Source organism: Bombus pyrosoma, linkage group LG13 (genome assembly GCF_014825855.1).
Source record: "Bombus pyrosoma isolate SC7728 linkage group LG13, ASM1482585v1, whole genome shotgun sequence".
Classification (NCBI taxonomy): domain Eukaryota; kingdom Metazoa; phylum Arthropoda; class Insecta; order Hymenoptera; family Apidae; genus Bombus; species Bombus pyrosoma.
In genome coordinates this window covers 5,073,636-5,089,480 of record NC_057782.1, presented here as the reverse complement: position 1 = coordinate 5,089,480, position 15,845 = coordinate 5,073,636, and the positions used below count along the sequence as shown (strand labels likewise).

General features: G+C 42.2%; 1 protein-coding gene across 8 annotated transcripts in view; it reads left to right on the top strand.

The window, feature by feature from the left end:
• Positions 1 to 15,433, top strand: part of LOC122574111 (probable nuclear hormone receptor HR38) — a 41,724-nt gene extending 26,291 nt beyond the window's left edge. For 5 of the 8 annotated variants that reach the window (XM_043741280.1, XM_043741281.1, XM_043741276.1 and 2 more), the window contains exons 2-8: positions 4,253 to 4,479; positions 6,397 to 6,638; positions 6,898 to 7,407; positions 7,905 to 8,235; positions 8,402 to 8,710; positions 9,388 to 9,622; positions 10,081 to 15,433. In XM_043741280.1, the coding sequence (XP_043597215.1) occupies positions 4,253 to 4,479; positions 6,397 to 6,638; positions 6,898 to 7,407; positions 7,905 to 8,235; positions 8,402 to 8,710; positions 9,388 to 9,622; positions 10,081 to 10,337 (2,111 nt within the window). In that variant the 3' untranslated portion in view covers positions 10,338 to 15,433. Of the gene's footprint in view, positions 1 to 1,837; positions 1,866 to 4,252; positions 4,480 to 6,396; positions 6,639 to 6,897; positions 7,408 to 7,904; positions 8,236 to 8,401; positions 8,711 to 9,387; positions 9,623 to 10,080 lie in introns of those variants that run through there. The other 3 variants (XM_043741278.1, XM_043741277.1, XM_043741283.1) reach the window with 3 other exon arrangements.
• Positions 15,434 to 15,845: the final 412 nt, after the last annotated feature.

The window sequence follows — 15,845 nt, the reverse complement described above, 5'->3', positions numbered from 1 at the left end:
TGAAAAGTGACTATCATGGATTTTTCACGAATCGGAAATTCAATTTCTGAGCCTGACTTTTCTGCAATTTCCAAAATATCCGCAGCTACTGTATACTACTGTATACTACTGTAGCAAGCAAACCTTTTGACCAATTACCAGATATGGATGATATTCATCATATAGTCATCTCATAGGGTCACCCAATGGTTACTTATCCTAAAATCATAATTTTCCCTTATAATTATCTTAATTGCTATGAACACGTTTGGTGATTCCTTTCTGAATCCGAATCTGCGATGTACAGTGTCTATCGTAGATTAATGGAGCAAAAATATGTATGAGGATTCTTAGTGCCATTCCCATATTTTCAATTTTTGTTTATACAAGAACTGTCCGAAGAAGACATGGAGATTGTCCGAAGTAATACAATTGCCATCTGACCGAGTACTCACCCTGGATATTACCCACTTTATAGTGAATCAATGGTTACTCGTTCATCCACAGTTTATATTCCGAATGGAATGACAGCTTCTTTCCCTTCGGCAATACTTTCTTGAAGTACATTCCAATGTGATGAAATTGGGATTCCCAGTAACGAACAGTGCAAGGACATCAGAACAGGAATTTCAGCTTAAAAGAAGCTACGCAAAAAAGGAGTTTCGGCGATAAAAATATAAGGACAATTGAGGAAAGAATTTCAGCAATGAAAACAAAGCGTTAGAACACAAAAGCAAGAATCTTTAATAACCAAATAACAACACAAGATATTAAGAAAAATACAAGTAACCAAAGCAACAGCAAATGAAAAACAACGTACTGAAAAAGATGCACACAATAAACAACGAAGTTCTTTAGAACCTTGAAACATCCTAAGAGCCACGTGTTAGAAATCTAATAAAATTCGAATATATCGTATAGAACTTTGCCATCATTGTATAGAGTTCGCAGTACCGACTTTGAAAACAATCTCTCCATTAAAATCTCTGAATGCGAAAATCAGGCGTGAAAATAAGAGAAATTGGAAAAGTAATGCCAGCTTCCAGAGAAGTAAAATGCGATGAGCACAACTGCTAAAAGGAAAAAGGCAAACGAAAGGCTGGCACACGACCGTCCCTACTTAGCAGTGAAAGGGTTAATTATGATCGTCCAACTGGAGAGACGCTCGGCTCGTGTGGGCGAACCGATGCGAGCTTTAAATCGAAGATATCTCGGTACGCGATTATATGTCGCGTACGGCTGCAAGACATGATCAGGTCCTACTTTCTCTCGTGCACGCACGCTCACCCACCACCGGTTGCTAACGTCGTTAGGTGTGCCTGCATACGAGACGCGTCGATTGATCGGCAATATAATTCTCGAGGTTCGAAGGTAACGTTGTAACGAAGAAAAGTCCTCCGATGCGTCTATTAATAGCGTCCTTCTTTCTCTTTATCTCCATCTCTCTCTCTTTCTCTCTCTATTTCTCCTCGTAGCTACGGATTTTCTCATAAACGACACGTTAGAAAGAAACTCGCTGCCAGAATGAATTATTCATGAAGGATATCAATTATCTTGGTAAGCCATGAAATGAAAACACGTGACTGGACAATCGTTGCAATTAGCCCGTAACTTATAGGAATTTCATGCCTAATTGTGGCTGTACACTCGTCCGATGCTACCAAGTAACAGTGACGTCAGTGATGACTCTTCTCTCAAGCGGAAAGTGGGTCGTTTCGTTATGAAAAATCGCACAAAATTTTCACGCCTGTCTTCCCGGTATTTGTATCACTCAACGACTCTTGCAAACTACACACAGAAGCCTTTCGCAATTCCTGAATGTCCAGAATTCCTCAGTTCAATTACACAACTGCGGAATCTGTCTATTAACACGATGATCTACGACAGTGCGTATTTTTCTCTTCATCTATATCTAGCGACACACAAACAGCGTTTAATAGTCCTGCGTAATGTCATCTTATTTGTCAAAGCAATCTTATGTATTCACATAGAAAATTACTCAAAGCTCTTCGTTCCACATCCATCCGATCCTTCCAATCTTCCCTGAATACCAATGGTACATGCGAGACGATCGAGAGTGGAGAAGAAGGAAGCGAAAGGAAGAGCAGATACAGGAGACTGGCAAGAACGAGTGGTTAATTCATGAGAGCAAATTGTTGAGAAACGGAGCAAGTGGCTGTGCGCGGCGTGGCTGCACGTGGTGGCACGTGGAGAGGCGTGGTTCGTGGGAGGGCCGTGTATACCGGTGTAATCCACTTGGCACACGCTGTTCGGCTAACCCTACTCTTGCTCGTCCGTTCGCTACCCTACCCTGGCTACCTCTGCCTTTACCCTGCCTACGGTGCTGTCGGTGCTAGCGTTGTAGAAGTTAATCGAGTCCTTCCGTGCACGTGCACACTGGCTCAGGTGCAGCCTGTTTTCTCTAGTATGCGCTCCCGTAGGTGGGATCGGTTCCACTCGCGCCTCTCCTTCGCGGTCTCGCTGATCCTCGCTGTCTGATAGGGCTCATTGTTTTGGATCGAGCTATCTTAATTGGCGGAGCAACCACCTTGCACGGGTTACAACGAGAGAGGAAAGGAAAAGGTTAAAGGTACGGGTGAGAGAAAGAGAGTGGGCTATACAGGCAACATTTATGACTTTTCGTTAGGTAATGACAGACTTCTAGCCCGATCGATCTGACTGCGTTGAGATTTATGGCCGTATAGATCCGATGCCAGCCGCGTTTGCATCCATACTTATCGAGCGAGGCTTGTGTGCAGTCCCTTTTAATTCGCCATAACCGGTGTCGCTATCGTATCGAATCACGTCGCACCCTCTGCACCCCTCTACGATTAATCTCCGCCACGGTGGAATCGTTTACGACTTGGCTATGCCATGTTTCACGACGTGAAAAACCACTGGGTGGTCCTCTCACGATCCCCATTGCGAAATTCAATCGAATCGCCGGTCTAGGTGACCGTGACTATCTCTCGTTCGCATCTTCCCTGATCCTTCGACGAGTCGAAAGGATGGAGCACTGAAAAGAGCAGAACGCATCTGTTTAACCCATCACTTGTTAATGTCACTTTCTATTCGTTCTTCTTTACGTAACGTATCAATTAATCGAAACGTATCAATTTCTAGCCTTTGTAAGCGAATTGTAGCGAACGAAGCGTGCTAATATTATACTAAGAATCGAGTGAGTTGCGATATTTAGTAAAAAAAAAAAAATTTGTAATAACTATAGTGATAATGAAAATGATGGAAATGTGATGGCAGGTACTAACAATTTTTCCTATATTCCTACGTTCTTTTAAAGTTCGTTTCATGCATAGATTCTAAAGATAAAAGGCGAGCAATCTCTTCGTTGACGGGACGAGGTATAGTCATCCCTCGGGCGTTAGGGATAATATCGCGTAATAATAATCGAGCAGGGGGTATGGTGGCTGTCTGCATAGGACGGTAGTATTTTAAATGCCAATGATTTCATGTCTCCCTGGGGTGTCGGAGGTACCCTATATAGGACGAAACCTCGGCGTCGAGGACCTCAGTCGACGACGAGAATTCGACGACTAATAAGTCGGTACCAGATAGTGATAACAACCGGTTAAAACGAGTAGCATCAAACAAGAAAAACGGGAATCAGTGAAAGTTGTTTCCGAATTCCACTGGCTGCCAGGCCATCCTTGGCCTGGTGGTCGAAATTTACTCGTACTTCTAAGAATCGATCTGTGCAACGCGTTCGTCTCTCGCGGAACCAAATTCGTCCGAGTTCGAGGCCTCTCGATTCTAAATTGGTCGCAGAGATGATCACCATGGACGCCGGTCATTCTCAATATCGCAGATATTGTACGTATGCAGTTGTTAACTAAATTCTCGATTCGCGTCACGTCTGGACACAAAAGAAAGAAAAGATCATGGTACCTTTGTAGGATAGAAATAGTCTGGCGCGTACATTCAACGCGTCATCGCGGGGAATACGTGTCAGAAAGTTTAGTTTCTCATCCCTCTTTGTTTCATCATGAAACAATAAACGCGTTGGCTTTGGACCAAAGAACTTTTCATCATATTCTGGAACAATGTCCTTGAGAGACGTTATATGCAAGCGACGTTTTATTACAGAAAGGAAAAAATGTAGAGAGATGCGTTAGTCGAACTGTCGTAGATTGCTTAGCCGCCTCTGTAATTGGTTTTATAAGATGCATAATGTTTGAGATCGGTGCATTAAGTCGAAGGAATTTAAAGCGATCTCGCTGCTAGCAGTAGCTTCAGGATGTGTTGCGTTCTGTTGCAGGGCAATTGCATTCGCCGAACGGCGACAGCGATAACAGCAACGGTAGTCAGCGTGCGGTGGCTATTACACGGAACGACGTAGAGCAACAGCAACAGCCACATCGCCAGCGGCATCAACGACAGGCAACAACTACTGTTCCAGTTCTCGCCTGCACGAATCAGTCTTCTACAACCACGACAACCACCGCGTTCACGGTAGCATCAAGCATGCTTCTCCTACAGACGCAGGTAAAGTAATGTCCAGGTTCGCCCTACAAACCCTTTCCCCTTTATTCTTTATTATTAATTATAATCAGGTCAGCAAGAATTCACTCTGATGCGCTTCGCGCACCCTTTTTTGCGCGACATTACTCTCAACGTCATATTACGATCGATGATCCATCTTCTTTCCTTATATTTCCAAATCTCGCGTAGCTCTTTAGAATGCTACCCTATGTCACGTTTTTCGTAGCATTTGCTTTTTCAGAAGTTTTCCCGCGGTCAGTGACCCCTTGCCTTCAATTTTCTTCAGTACTATTTCGTGTATTCGGATTTAAAATTAGACTCTGTCGTTCTTAATCGGAACAAAATTGTTAATAACAGCCCTCCATAGTCATACGTGAAAACATGTTTCTTAACGCGATCGGAATTTACGTGAACGTCGTCTGGCGGAACCAGCTGGTAATTATCGAATCCCGTATTTAGTGGGTCGCTCGGGCTCGCGGGACTTTCACTATTTCACTATCTTATCTGTCCCGTGGTCTTCGAACTCCGCGAGTCTAGCTCGACCCGCAACAAGATCTGCCCTCCTACGTTCCGGCGTTCTTGATCGTCATCTGCATTCGCTTATCGCGCACCATCTGCATTCCTGCCCACGTACCCGGATCTCCAGTGTCGTCCTACCTGTTTCTATCCCTTCTCTTATGTTCATTTTCCGTCTTGGAAAGTCTTTTCGTTGAAAACGTCTGTCCGCGGGATCGTCACGCGTAATTAAACGGCTGACAACGCTTGGTCTAGCTGTACCACGAAATTAGTAATCCCACGTAGAGAAGTTACACGCAGCCACGCTTTCATGGTGTCGTAATTGCTCGTAGGAAGTTTCGTAAGGAAGAATGGGGGGTTGAACGGCTTCGAGAGGCCGTTTAGAAGGCCGTAGTCAGGGTTATGGTAGGCTGACAATTCGATCGTCGGCTCTCGAGGGAGCGATGAACGAAATGTCAGCTCAGAAGCGGAACCAACCGGGCAAATTGAATATCCACACCCCATCCTACCTCCATCGTACTGGTATCCTCAAATAGTTACCTGACGGCCAGACGTTCGTCCGTGTCCTTGTTGTGTCCATGTTGTCTTCGACTCGATTTTCCTTTCCTTTCTTGGAGAAATAAACGTTGCTTTAAATATTATATGTTTCACGCTGATATTTTTATTTATGCGGTATCGACGCGACAGTCGACCTTAATGTCTTTAAGTAAAATGTCAGCCGATATTTATAGTAATATTCGTATTAAAAATCGTTTATAATAATATAGGGAAAGAGATTATAGATCGAGACATCGGTGTTCGTAACGGGCAAAATAGTATTGGACGATTATTAGAGTCACGTGGACCAAGTACGGATTTTATACGAGTATGGCGAGTTTGAATTAAAAAGAAGAGATTCGTTCGATTCGATTAAACGTAGGAATCTCCGCGTGACTGTTTGAGTTACAGACAACACGCGATACGAGAGCCCACTTCGCTCTTCTCCGACATCCTCACTGCGCACCTCAACTGTACATCGATGTCTCGACACGGCTCGCAATTGTGGTCGAACAATGTTACCGCCTTGCAGTCGAGTACTTCGATTTGCCGCTCGCACGGCTCTCCCGACGTTGTCCGATATTGTAGAAACAATAGGAAAAGTGTACCAGTACCACGGAATTGAATTATCGAGGATCGACAGATATTTCGTGGTCCAATTAACCGTCGTTTGATGTTCTTTATTCACCGAAACAACATTAAAATATTATCAAATCTTTTTGCCAAACGTAAAAAAGATTTTGTTCGAGTTTGGTGCAGCTTTGAAAACTTTAAATAGTTGAATAGTTGTCGATTTTATAAAAGTTGAATGAAATCTCAGTTCGCGATTGAAAATGATCCAACCGAGGTTCAATGCGATTTTTCTAGAGTCCTTTCGGATGTAGCACTCTGGCGGATTTATTGAGTGCCTCGTACACGGATCCAGCGGATGCAGGAAGTCTACCGGAGGAGCTGGACCCATTTCCAGAACTGCAGCTGGGTAATCCGCAAGGAGTACCCACGGCTGACGAGTCTGCCCAGGCACAGCAAACGGTACATCATCAACAACCACCACAACCGCCCCCATCAGCAGCTCCTCTTCCCGAGGACGTGCAACCAGACTCCCTTAGGTACAGCTCGTTGCTTTCAATCTGCATTTCACCTTTCACAGATAGAATCTTAGATTTGGCCGATAGGTAAAAGATAAATCATAGTTGGCATTCTGTCATTACTTTTACGATTCTGCGAATCAGCTTGTTCTACGCGATTGCACGTTTCATTGTGTGATTTAACGATCATCATCGGTAGCATGAAGAAAGATCGTAGCTGGCATTTCGTTCGGACGAGTCGACCGGTCCACTGACATTTAATTCTGATCTGTCTGAGCAGCAGTTCTACACCCCTGCCAAGTTTCCAAGAAACCTACACGGCTCAACGGTACACCAGACAGGAACTGCAGGTGCTCGGCATCAAGATGGACGAGGCAGAATGTTACGATAACTCGGTGTATCCATGCGCCACCGGACATTATCCCACCGAATTTTCACCCACATTGCCCTACCACGACCACAGGCAACAACATCTTCATCATCACCATCAACAACAACAGTCAGCACTTCCTCCGCAACAACAACATCATCATAATCACCAAGGTTATTTCGCGACAGAAACGGCCCCAACTCCGACCACGGCTGTTCCACCCCCATCGAATCATCGACAGGACTCGCCATATGGTGCAGCGGTCAGTGTACCCATGGTGTATGGTCCATCACCGACCATAACTGGCGGTGCCACACCGGTTGCACCAACGGACAATTACCCTACCGTCGACAACGTCGTCGTAGGGACGCCTCGTCCACGGAGGGCGTCTCTACCCACGCAGAGGTCAGAGTCTGCGAGGTAATGAATCGTAGCCGACTTTCATTATACGGGGGAATATTGATTTCAACGTGTATTATTGAAAACAATTAGAGAATCTCTATTATTAGTGGATCTATTGTTAATCAAGTGAAGAAATTTTATAGACTTCGTACAAATTGACATGTTGTTCGTGTGATACTGCCGTAAATGTAAACTTTAACATAAGACGCTGGGAATGGATATAACATAAAAAACGTTTTTTTAATCATTTGGAGCAGTTTAGTTGTTGGATATTCTTTCTTTTTTGAACAATTTTATATAAGCTCTTGAACCATTTGTAATGAATCAATTATCGAATAAACGACTATACAATTTCGTTTCCTTTTTTAACATTAAAATATGGCATTTATCCGGGAAGACTAGCGCGTCTATCCGAGATGAATTTCCTTCCCGATTTTGTTCGTTCGAGGAGAGAGGAACTTTATGTAATCTTTTGGAGTTCTGAGATTTTAAAGAAACGTGTCTTTCATTGACAGCAGTGGCAGTACAGAATCCCCGAAAGCACGCGGTGGAAGCGGAGGCACTGGAAATTCTGTGAGTTCTCCGTCACCTGGAAGCACAACCAGCAACGAACGAGCACCGCCGAGTCCCAGTCAATTGTGCGCTGTTTGCGGCGACACGGCAGCGTGTCAACACTATGGTGTGCGTACCTGTGAAGGCTGCAAAGGGTTCTTCAAGAGAACCGTGCAGAAAGGCTCAAAATACGTGTGTTTAGCAGAGAAAGCTTGCCCCGTTGACAAACGCCGACGGAATCGTTGCCAATTTTGTCGCTTCCAGAAGTGCTTGATGGTCGGTATGGTGAAAGAGGTAAGTGGTACCATTTGAATTCATTTACCAATTCTTAAGAACAAATTACTCACCGTGAAAGATATACAAATACGAATTATAAAAATATTAAAACAAGATAACAAAGCAGAAAATATTGGCACACGTTGAATTCGGAAGGATATAACGAAAGTTATTAATTTAATAGGTTGTAAGGACGGATTCCTTGAGGGGTCGTCGAGGTAGACTACCATCGAAGCCAAAATCCCCACAAGAATCGCCACCGAGTTCTCCAGTTTCCTTGATCACAGCTCTGGTTCGTGCACATTTGGACACGACACCCGATCAAGCGACATTAGACTATTCGCAGTATCGACAATCGAGTCCTGGCGATCCGCCTATCACAGAAGCTGAAAAAACTCAGCAATTTTACAATCTTCTCACTACATCCATCGACGTGATTCGAACTTTTGCCGATAAGATTCCTGGTTTCACGGATTTAGTACGGGAAGATCAGGTAATTTAAATATTCTCATTAATAATTCTTATTAATCTTTTCGTCAGCCTTGGATGATATGCTCGTGCAACCATATGCGAGTCGCGATATATTGTTTATTACGTATCGACGAGCAATATCTGTAAGGGAAGCTTTCATTAAAGAAATCGATAGCTTGTACATTTTCTAAAAGGTCAATCCTGACGAGCCTACGACATGTCTAATCGACGGTCTGATTGGTCGGTTATCTAGTTGCTAGCATCGAGCCACCGATGAAAATAACATTCTCTCGTAACAAAGTTGCTTTTTTAACAATTTGTAACTCGTCTTCCACGATTCACGTATACCTTTCATACATATCGGTGGAAACGATATAGCGAGGTCGTAAAATCGATCAGACGTTAAAGTTAAGTGAAGAAATTTTAGGATTAATAAGGAGTTCGAGCCTTGTTCAGGGCCGTACGATGTCAACTCAGAACTAGTTCTTTCTTTCAACTAGATAAGTCAGCGATGTAGAATTCTTTGCCAATCTTGGTTACCTGTGACGTACAGTCCTGAGTACGGTCAACTTAGATCAATCGGTGTCGCCGTTTAGCTTTTTAATTTACGATCTCGTTATATCACTTTCATCGACTATACGTATCATAACCATAATTTGGTTGTCTAACACGAGTTTTTGTTATTGCTACTCTTCGTAGGAGTTACTTTTCCAGTCAGCCAGTCTGGAACTCTTTGTTCTTCGGCTGGCGTACCGTACAAAACCAGAAGACACCAAGCTGACATTTTGCAACGGTGTGGTTCTGGCATTGGAACAATGTCAACGTAGCTTTGGCGATTGGCTCCACAGTATCCTCGAGTTCAGCAAAGCTCTTCATATTCTCGACGTAGACACTAGTGCTTTCGCTTGTTTGTGTGCTCTCACCCTCGTTACTGGTAAGTTTCATCGAAGTTCTTGTTTTTTTTCTTATTCGAAAGAATATCATAAGTATGAACGTTGCTTTTCTATTCTGATTTACCCTCGATTCCTCTCTCGTCTGTTTGACGACTCTCCATTAGGCGCGATCGTCTGGTAGATAAATTATTTATCGATCAACCTGTTAGTTATTGATGCGACGACGAAAAGAAACCGCCATCGTTCGTGTCTATTGCACGCGATACGTCGACGCGATTTTCCTCGCGAGTTGCATGTGCGTGCTCCTTTTCGGCCAATTCAGCGACGTCGTAGAATTACGATTGCACGCAACATCGGCTTCCCTTCCCGTTTAAATTGTCTAGCGAATCTGGAAATCTAGTAATTTTCGTTACAAACCGGTTCATCCCTATGTCCATCGAGTGATTGAAATTGGATCGATTGATAAAAAACGCGTATGTTTCTCTGCTTAAAATTACAGCAAGGTACGGCCTGAAGGAAGCTCATCGCATGGAGCAGCTGCAGTCGAAAATAATCTCGTCCCTTCGCGATCATGTCACCTATAACGCCGAAGCGCAGAGGAAAGCGCACTATCTGTCCCGTTTGTTAGGTAAACTACCGGAACTGAGGAGTCTGTCAGTGCAAGGGCTCCAGCGTATCTTTTACCTGAAACTGGAGGATCTGGTCCCGGCGCCACCAATGATCGAGACGATGTTTGTCGGTAGTCTACCGTTTTAATCGCATTCTCGAGCCAAGCCTAAGGCTTTATCTTCGCGTAGAACAATTCACTCTTGAGATCTTGTGCGGTTGCGTACCTACTCGATTAAGTTTCCTTAGTTCTTATACATATACGTAGGTTTTACTATCTTCTTGCGTGTACCCTCACATGGTTTTCACACGAGTGTCGACGCATGAATCGTCGTATACCACGGCAGTCAGCTCGATGAATGCTGTCGAGACTGTTTGTCTCGAGGCTGACTCGTCGTTTAGATGTTTTAGCGAATAGATGCGTGCATGCGATCGAGTATCGTGCAAGTGTACATTGGAGTGAATGTACGCGCGAATGGACGAGCCGGAAGACGTGGTTTGTCGCTAAATTTAAGACAAAGTTCCCTGTGCGTGTATGGATGAGAGACGGGTGGATGAGCGGGGCGCGTGTCTTCGTGATGTGTCAGCGGGCAGACGCGAGTGCTCGACCTGACAACTGTTACTATTGTTACTACTATTATTACTGCTATTACTATTTTAACACTGTACGATGTAACAACTATTCTTGCTATCGAAAGTATCGAGAACCATGTAACGAAGGTGAACTCGGTTTCTTGGCGGATTATCGGGGCCCACGGAGAAATGACAGTGAAACAAACGGTAGATTTCCCCTTTCGTAAGAGGATCTAGCGTTTTACTATGCGTTTATAGGTGACGAAAAGAGCAGTGGCATCCGGAAGATTAATCACGGAGTGTTTTATCAATTGATAATTCTAAATGCTACGCTATTTCTCGCAAACATGCACAAATGAAACGAAAAAAAAAAAAAGAAAGAAAAAGTATACAGTACTCGTTACACACATCTTATACGTACACATACACATGAATTTTTATCACTTTTCTACCTACTTTATACATGTATAAGTCGCTACGTCAACGAACAAAGTCGCTACGTTTCTTTCATTGCTCATGCTGCATCGATTGCCCCCCGACGATCCGCCCAATCGGGACGAATATCTCTTCTTTTGGTGAACAAAAATGTACTTATTACTCGTCGAGGAGAAAGAAGAGAGAACGCATTGACGGTTCGCAACATATCAGAGCAACGACGGAAGAGCGGAGACAAGTAGATTATCACAGATTATGTTAGTAATTAATATTCCTCCATCTACCTTTTGTCCCACTTCTAAATGAATTTCGCTCTTCCGTGTTGATAGTTTAGGTGTACGTAGATCGTGACTGTGATCACACTCGAACGTCGCGATGATGCTAAAATGAATTATTGGTAGAAAATCCTTGTTTCCTTGTTTCCTGATTCCCTGTGCTCGTATTCGTGCGAAACTCGTGTCCTTTGGCTTACTAGCTTCATCGATCCGAGGCTAATCGGTGCTCTGTCATCCCCTCCTGACCCTCGATCGCATGGAATTTAGTATCATTGAAAACGTGTGAGTGTCTTCCAAGTCACGTGGTCGAGATCCGCTCGGCTCAAAATAATTACCACTATTCTTGCGTTAATGTGATTTTAGACAGCTAAGGGAGAAGAAGAATGAAGTAGGACCCGAACGTAGCCGATCGGCTGCACGATCCATCTGGACGAGCATGAGAGGAACTGAATATACGTGCATAGCGTTATTTCGATCGCGACCGATCAGCAATGAACAGTGGCTTCGTTACGGGTCCGGCATAAAGTTACCTATTACGTTATGACATTTATTTTTAATCAAACTAACGTAGACAGTCCTATTTATACGTATACCGCGCCGCTACTACTACTTATACTATTACTTGCTACTTATTAATTACTATTACTTAACTACTACTTACCGCTAATGTTACGACTTTATGGCGTTACTGTCGCTACTACCGCTGTTACCATCTGCTACCTTCTTACCACCACCTTGTGTTACCATAACTTGCTAAATGCGTAAGAAACATCGTCGACGTTAAGCACTCTTCGCCGCTGCAATATATCACCAGGATAAAAAAAAAAAAATGTCTCCTTTGGATGTAAAAGAAATAATCAACCCTAGACTGGATTGCATTGACGCACGATCCAAAGAAGCTGGAGGGGACCCATGATGAATTTCATGGAAGATTAAAATCGCTATATCAAGGAATCATTGATGGTTAAGTTGGCGTAATATTTCCAGCATGGTCCGTTGAAAATGGCCATCCTAATTGTTCGGCAACAATACTTTCCTCTTTTGTGTGTATGTTACTTGTCAACGTAAAAGTACAACCCAGTAAACCGATCCAACCGATACAGCGTTTAAATCACAACATTAATCTTAGTACACCTAATTTCAGAAAGACACGGTCCGCGTGGCGATCGCCACGTGGTTCTTCTAACTTAACGAGAGGCAGGAAAACACGTTAACGATACATATATGTGCACAATAGGTATAAAATAATTACGTGTGTATACGTTACTCTCTATTCGCTGTGTGTATCCGCAAATGTTCCACGCTTTATAAGGAAACAGAGAGGATTCAAGTTCGAACACGAGCTGAATCGTCTCGATTCACTTTCTTTGATTTCTGCGCAATCGTAATTTTCTCATAAAAGTCGAGTTTCATCTTTTCTCACTCTTTCTTTCGTCTTTTATATATTATTTCTCGATTCGTTGTTTATTCGATACTATTTCTTGTGCAAGAGTTATCGATTGCTAGCCATATAAGAGCTTCCGTTTAGCGGCCTTTCGTTACGGAAGAGTACACGGAGAAAGGAGTAATTAACGTCGAGCTTCATTAAACGGTGCTCGAGCAGACGTAATTCAATTTTCAAGCCTGTACTCGCTATTAAGTTGTGAGTGTGAACAACAACAACGCTTTTCTCTGTGCAAACGAGCTTCATTGGCATTGGCCGCGTGTGTGGAAACGTTTGCGGATGGATACGATCGCAGGTGTTCGGTGAAACGAGAACAACATATGCCCGGTAAGAAAGCAAGGTACAAGTATCCGAAAAGGGGACACGTCACTTTAAGTTCTCTTTTCGAATGAAAATTAGGATAACGTCGTGGAAACGAACGGTTTCGTTTGTTATCTAATTCGTCATATCTTCGACCGACCACTATGTAGTAATGAATTTTCAATTAAGTATAATGCTCCTTTTCTAGCAGCACGTATTAATATTTGATCCCCATTTTCGGATTATATGACACAAGAACAAAATCCGTACGTTTCCATCGTGTGTGTATAGAGCGCATCGAGTCCAGAAGGGATTTAAAGGCTGATGGAATTCGTCAAATTAAACGGTGCTATTAGGCTAATTGTGATTAACGAGCGCTTAATGAATTCGAGAGTTCTTAAGTTTCTTGCCTCGCTCATATAATAGAGGGGAGGAATATTTTTGTTCCTATTACTTAAGAAAATTAAAGGAAGCATCGCGACCAGTTTCTAATCCCCTATTGGAGTAGAAACAATTTAACTCGTGATTGACGTGCTCCGATTACGATTCCGCCAAATCTTTCCTGGACTCAACGCTGATTAGCGTTGTATTATTTTCTACGATGCTACGACATGTAAATTGCGCGTGCACCTTTCCCGATTTAGCGGAAAAGGTTACAAGAAAAAGAGATAAAGAAAAAGTTTTAAAATCTTATATAAAACGAAAAAAAAAAAGAAACGAAGCGAGGAGGGATATAAGAATGAAATAAAGTAAAGCGGAGAACAAGGGATCTCGGATCGTTCGAACGTAGAAATATCTCGAATGAAAAACGAGATCATCTCAAGTATTGTTGTTACCGATTAATTCTCATCGCTGTAAAATGGACAAAGGCCAATTCCATTAGGTGTACTTTATCCTCTTCCCTCGATGTAACAATAAATGTTCAATCAACGGATGATTTAATTTTTTTTTTATTGAGTTCGCCGTTCTTTTTCTTTGATAAAATAAAATTGAATGTTGCAATGTGGTACGTTCGACCTTCCATGTGGAAATCACAGCGTTTATAAGGAGTTCGAAATCGAAATTCGTTCCCTTTCCGTCCAAAATATGGGATAGAACTTTTCCATGTTTGCTATCGTGCGTTGTATCGTTTTCTATCCCAGATCAAGTTTTGCGAAGTAATACGAAAAAGAAGAATAGAAAAAATAAATAAAAAGAAATAAAACGTGGCAAACTCTCGTTTTCGTACGGACGTTTCTACAACGATCGATCTGTACTCTGCCGTACGAATATCTGCGGATACACCCATATACACTACATGCACAAATACAAAGTACACATCGGAAGTGGTAGACGTTGCACCGAAAGCAAACAAACAAATTTACACACGTTGAATGTATCCGCGTGATATGTTGGTCGAAATCTCTGTCGGTCATCGAGCACGTTGGAAGGATTCGTAAGAAAAAAAAAAAAAATCAGAGAACGAGAAGGGGTAACAAGCAGAAGGGGAAGGAAATAAAAAAGAAGGAAAAAGGAAAAGGAGGTAAAGAATAAAATAATGTCGATCGATAATGTCGATATGTAAAATCGATATGTATTGACGGCCGTACAATTGAAAAGGAGGTGCGAATTATTGAAATCGATCGATAATTCGCCGATTATTTAATCAAGTACAATTTGTGTTCTCCTTGCAATTTGTTCACAACGACAATAAAAGGAATTGCAAGGGAAGTTTCCCGACCACCGGCCTTTTCACCCCTACGACCGTCGATATTTAGCAACACGTTAACATCGTTCTACTAAAAATTTGTAAAGTATTCTAATTAAAGATGTTTTACCTGATTCGCTGTAATTCTGTGCCGAGTCACACATACACACAGCCCCTCTCTCTCGCTTGGTTAATTATTATATATATATAATATAATATAATATAAAATGATATAATATATAATTATTATATATATATATATATATACTTATAAATATATAAATATAATGAAGTAATATAAATATAAATAAATATATATATTATATATACTTTCGATATGCAAACGAGAAAGCAATTTAAAGGCATGATGTGAGAATACAAAAACACATATATTGCGACCATTATATTTTATAAATAAAAGAAAAATTGATATGTGATATAGATGGTAAGGCACGCGGACGATGCGTTGCGATGCATTACGAAAGCAAATGTATTCTGTATATCGTTTCATTAAATCTATGAAAATAACCGACGCCCTTTCTTCTTTCGTGTCAGTATCTCGACGTATCTATGACAGCAGTGTAACTCTTTACTAGTTACACAAAGAATGAAACAGATTGTTTTATCGACCAATCGCGGAGAGACGCGATCGCGAGGAAGCGCGTCAACGGAAGTCGTAAATTCCCGTTACGATTAGAACAATCGATGCCACGAACAGATCGATCCCCTATTTCGATTAAGATAATAGAGGTAGTTTAATGAGTATAATGCTTGATTAACAGTTCAAAGGTAGTATATATTCCCAACAATTTTGTAAAGAAGATAGCTACGCTGATGCCTAAAGTATAAGTTAAATATGTGAATGATTCACGGGTGTAAACCCGATAAAGAAATGTTGACTGAGTTAAAGTAGTGAACCCAGTGCAAAGATGATGACTAATCTA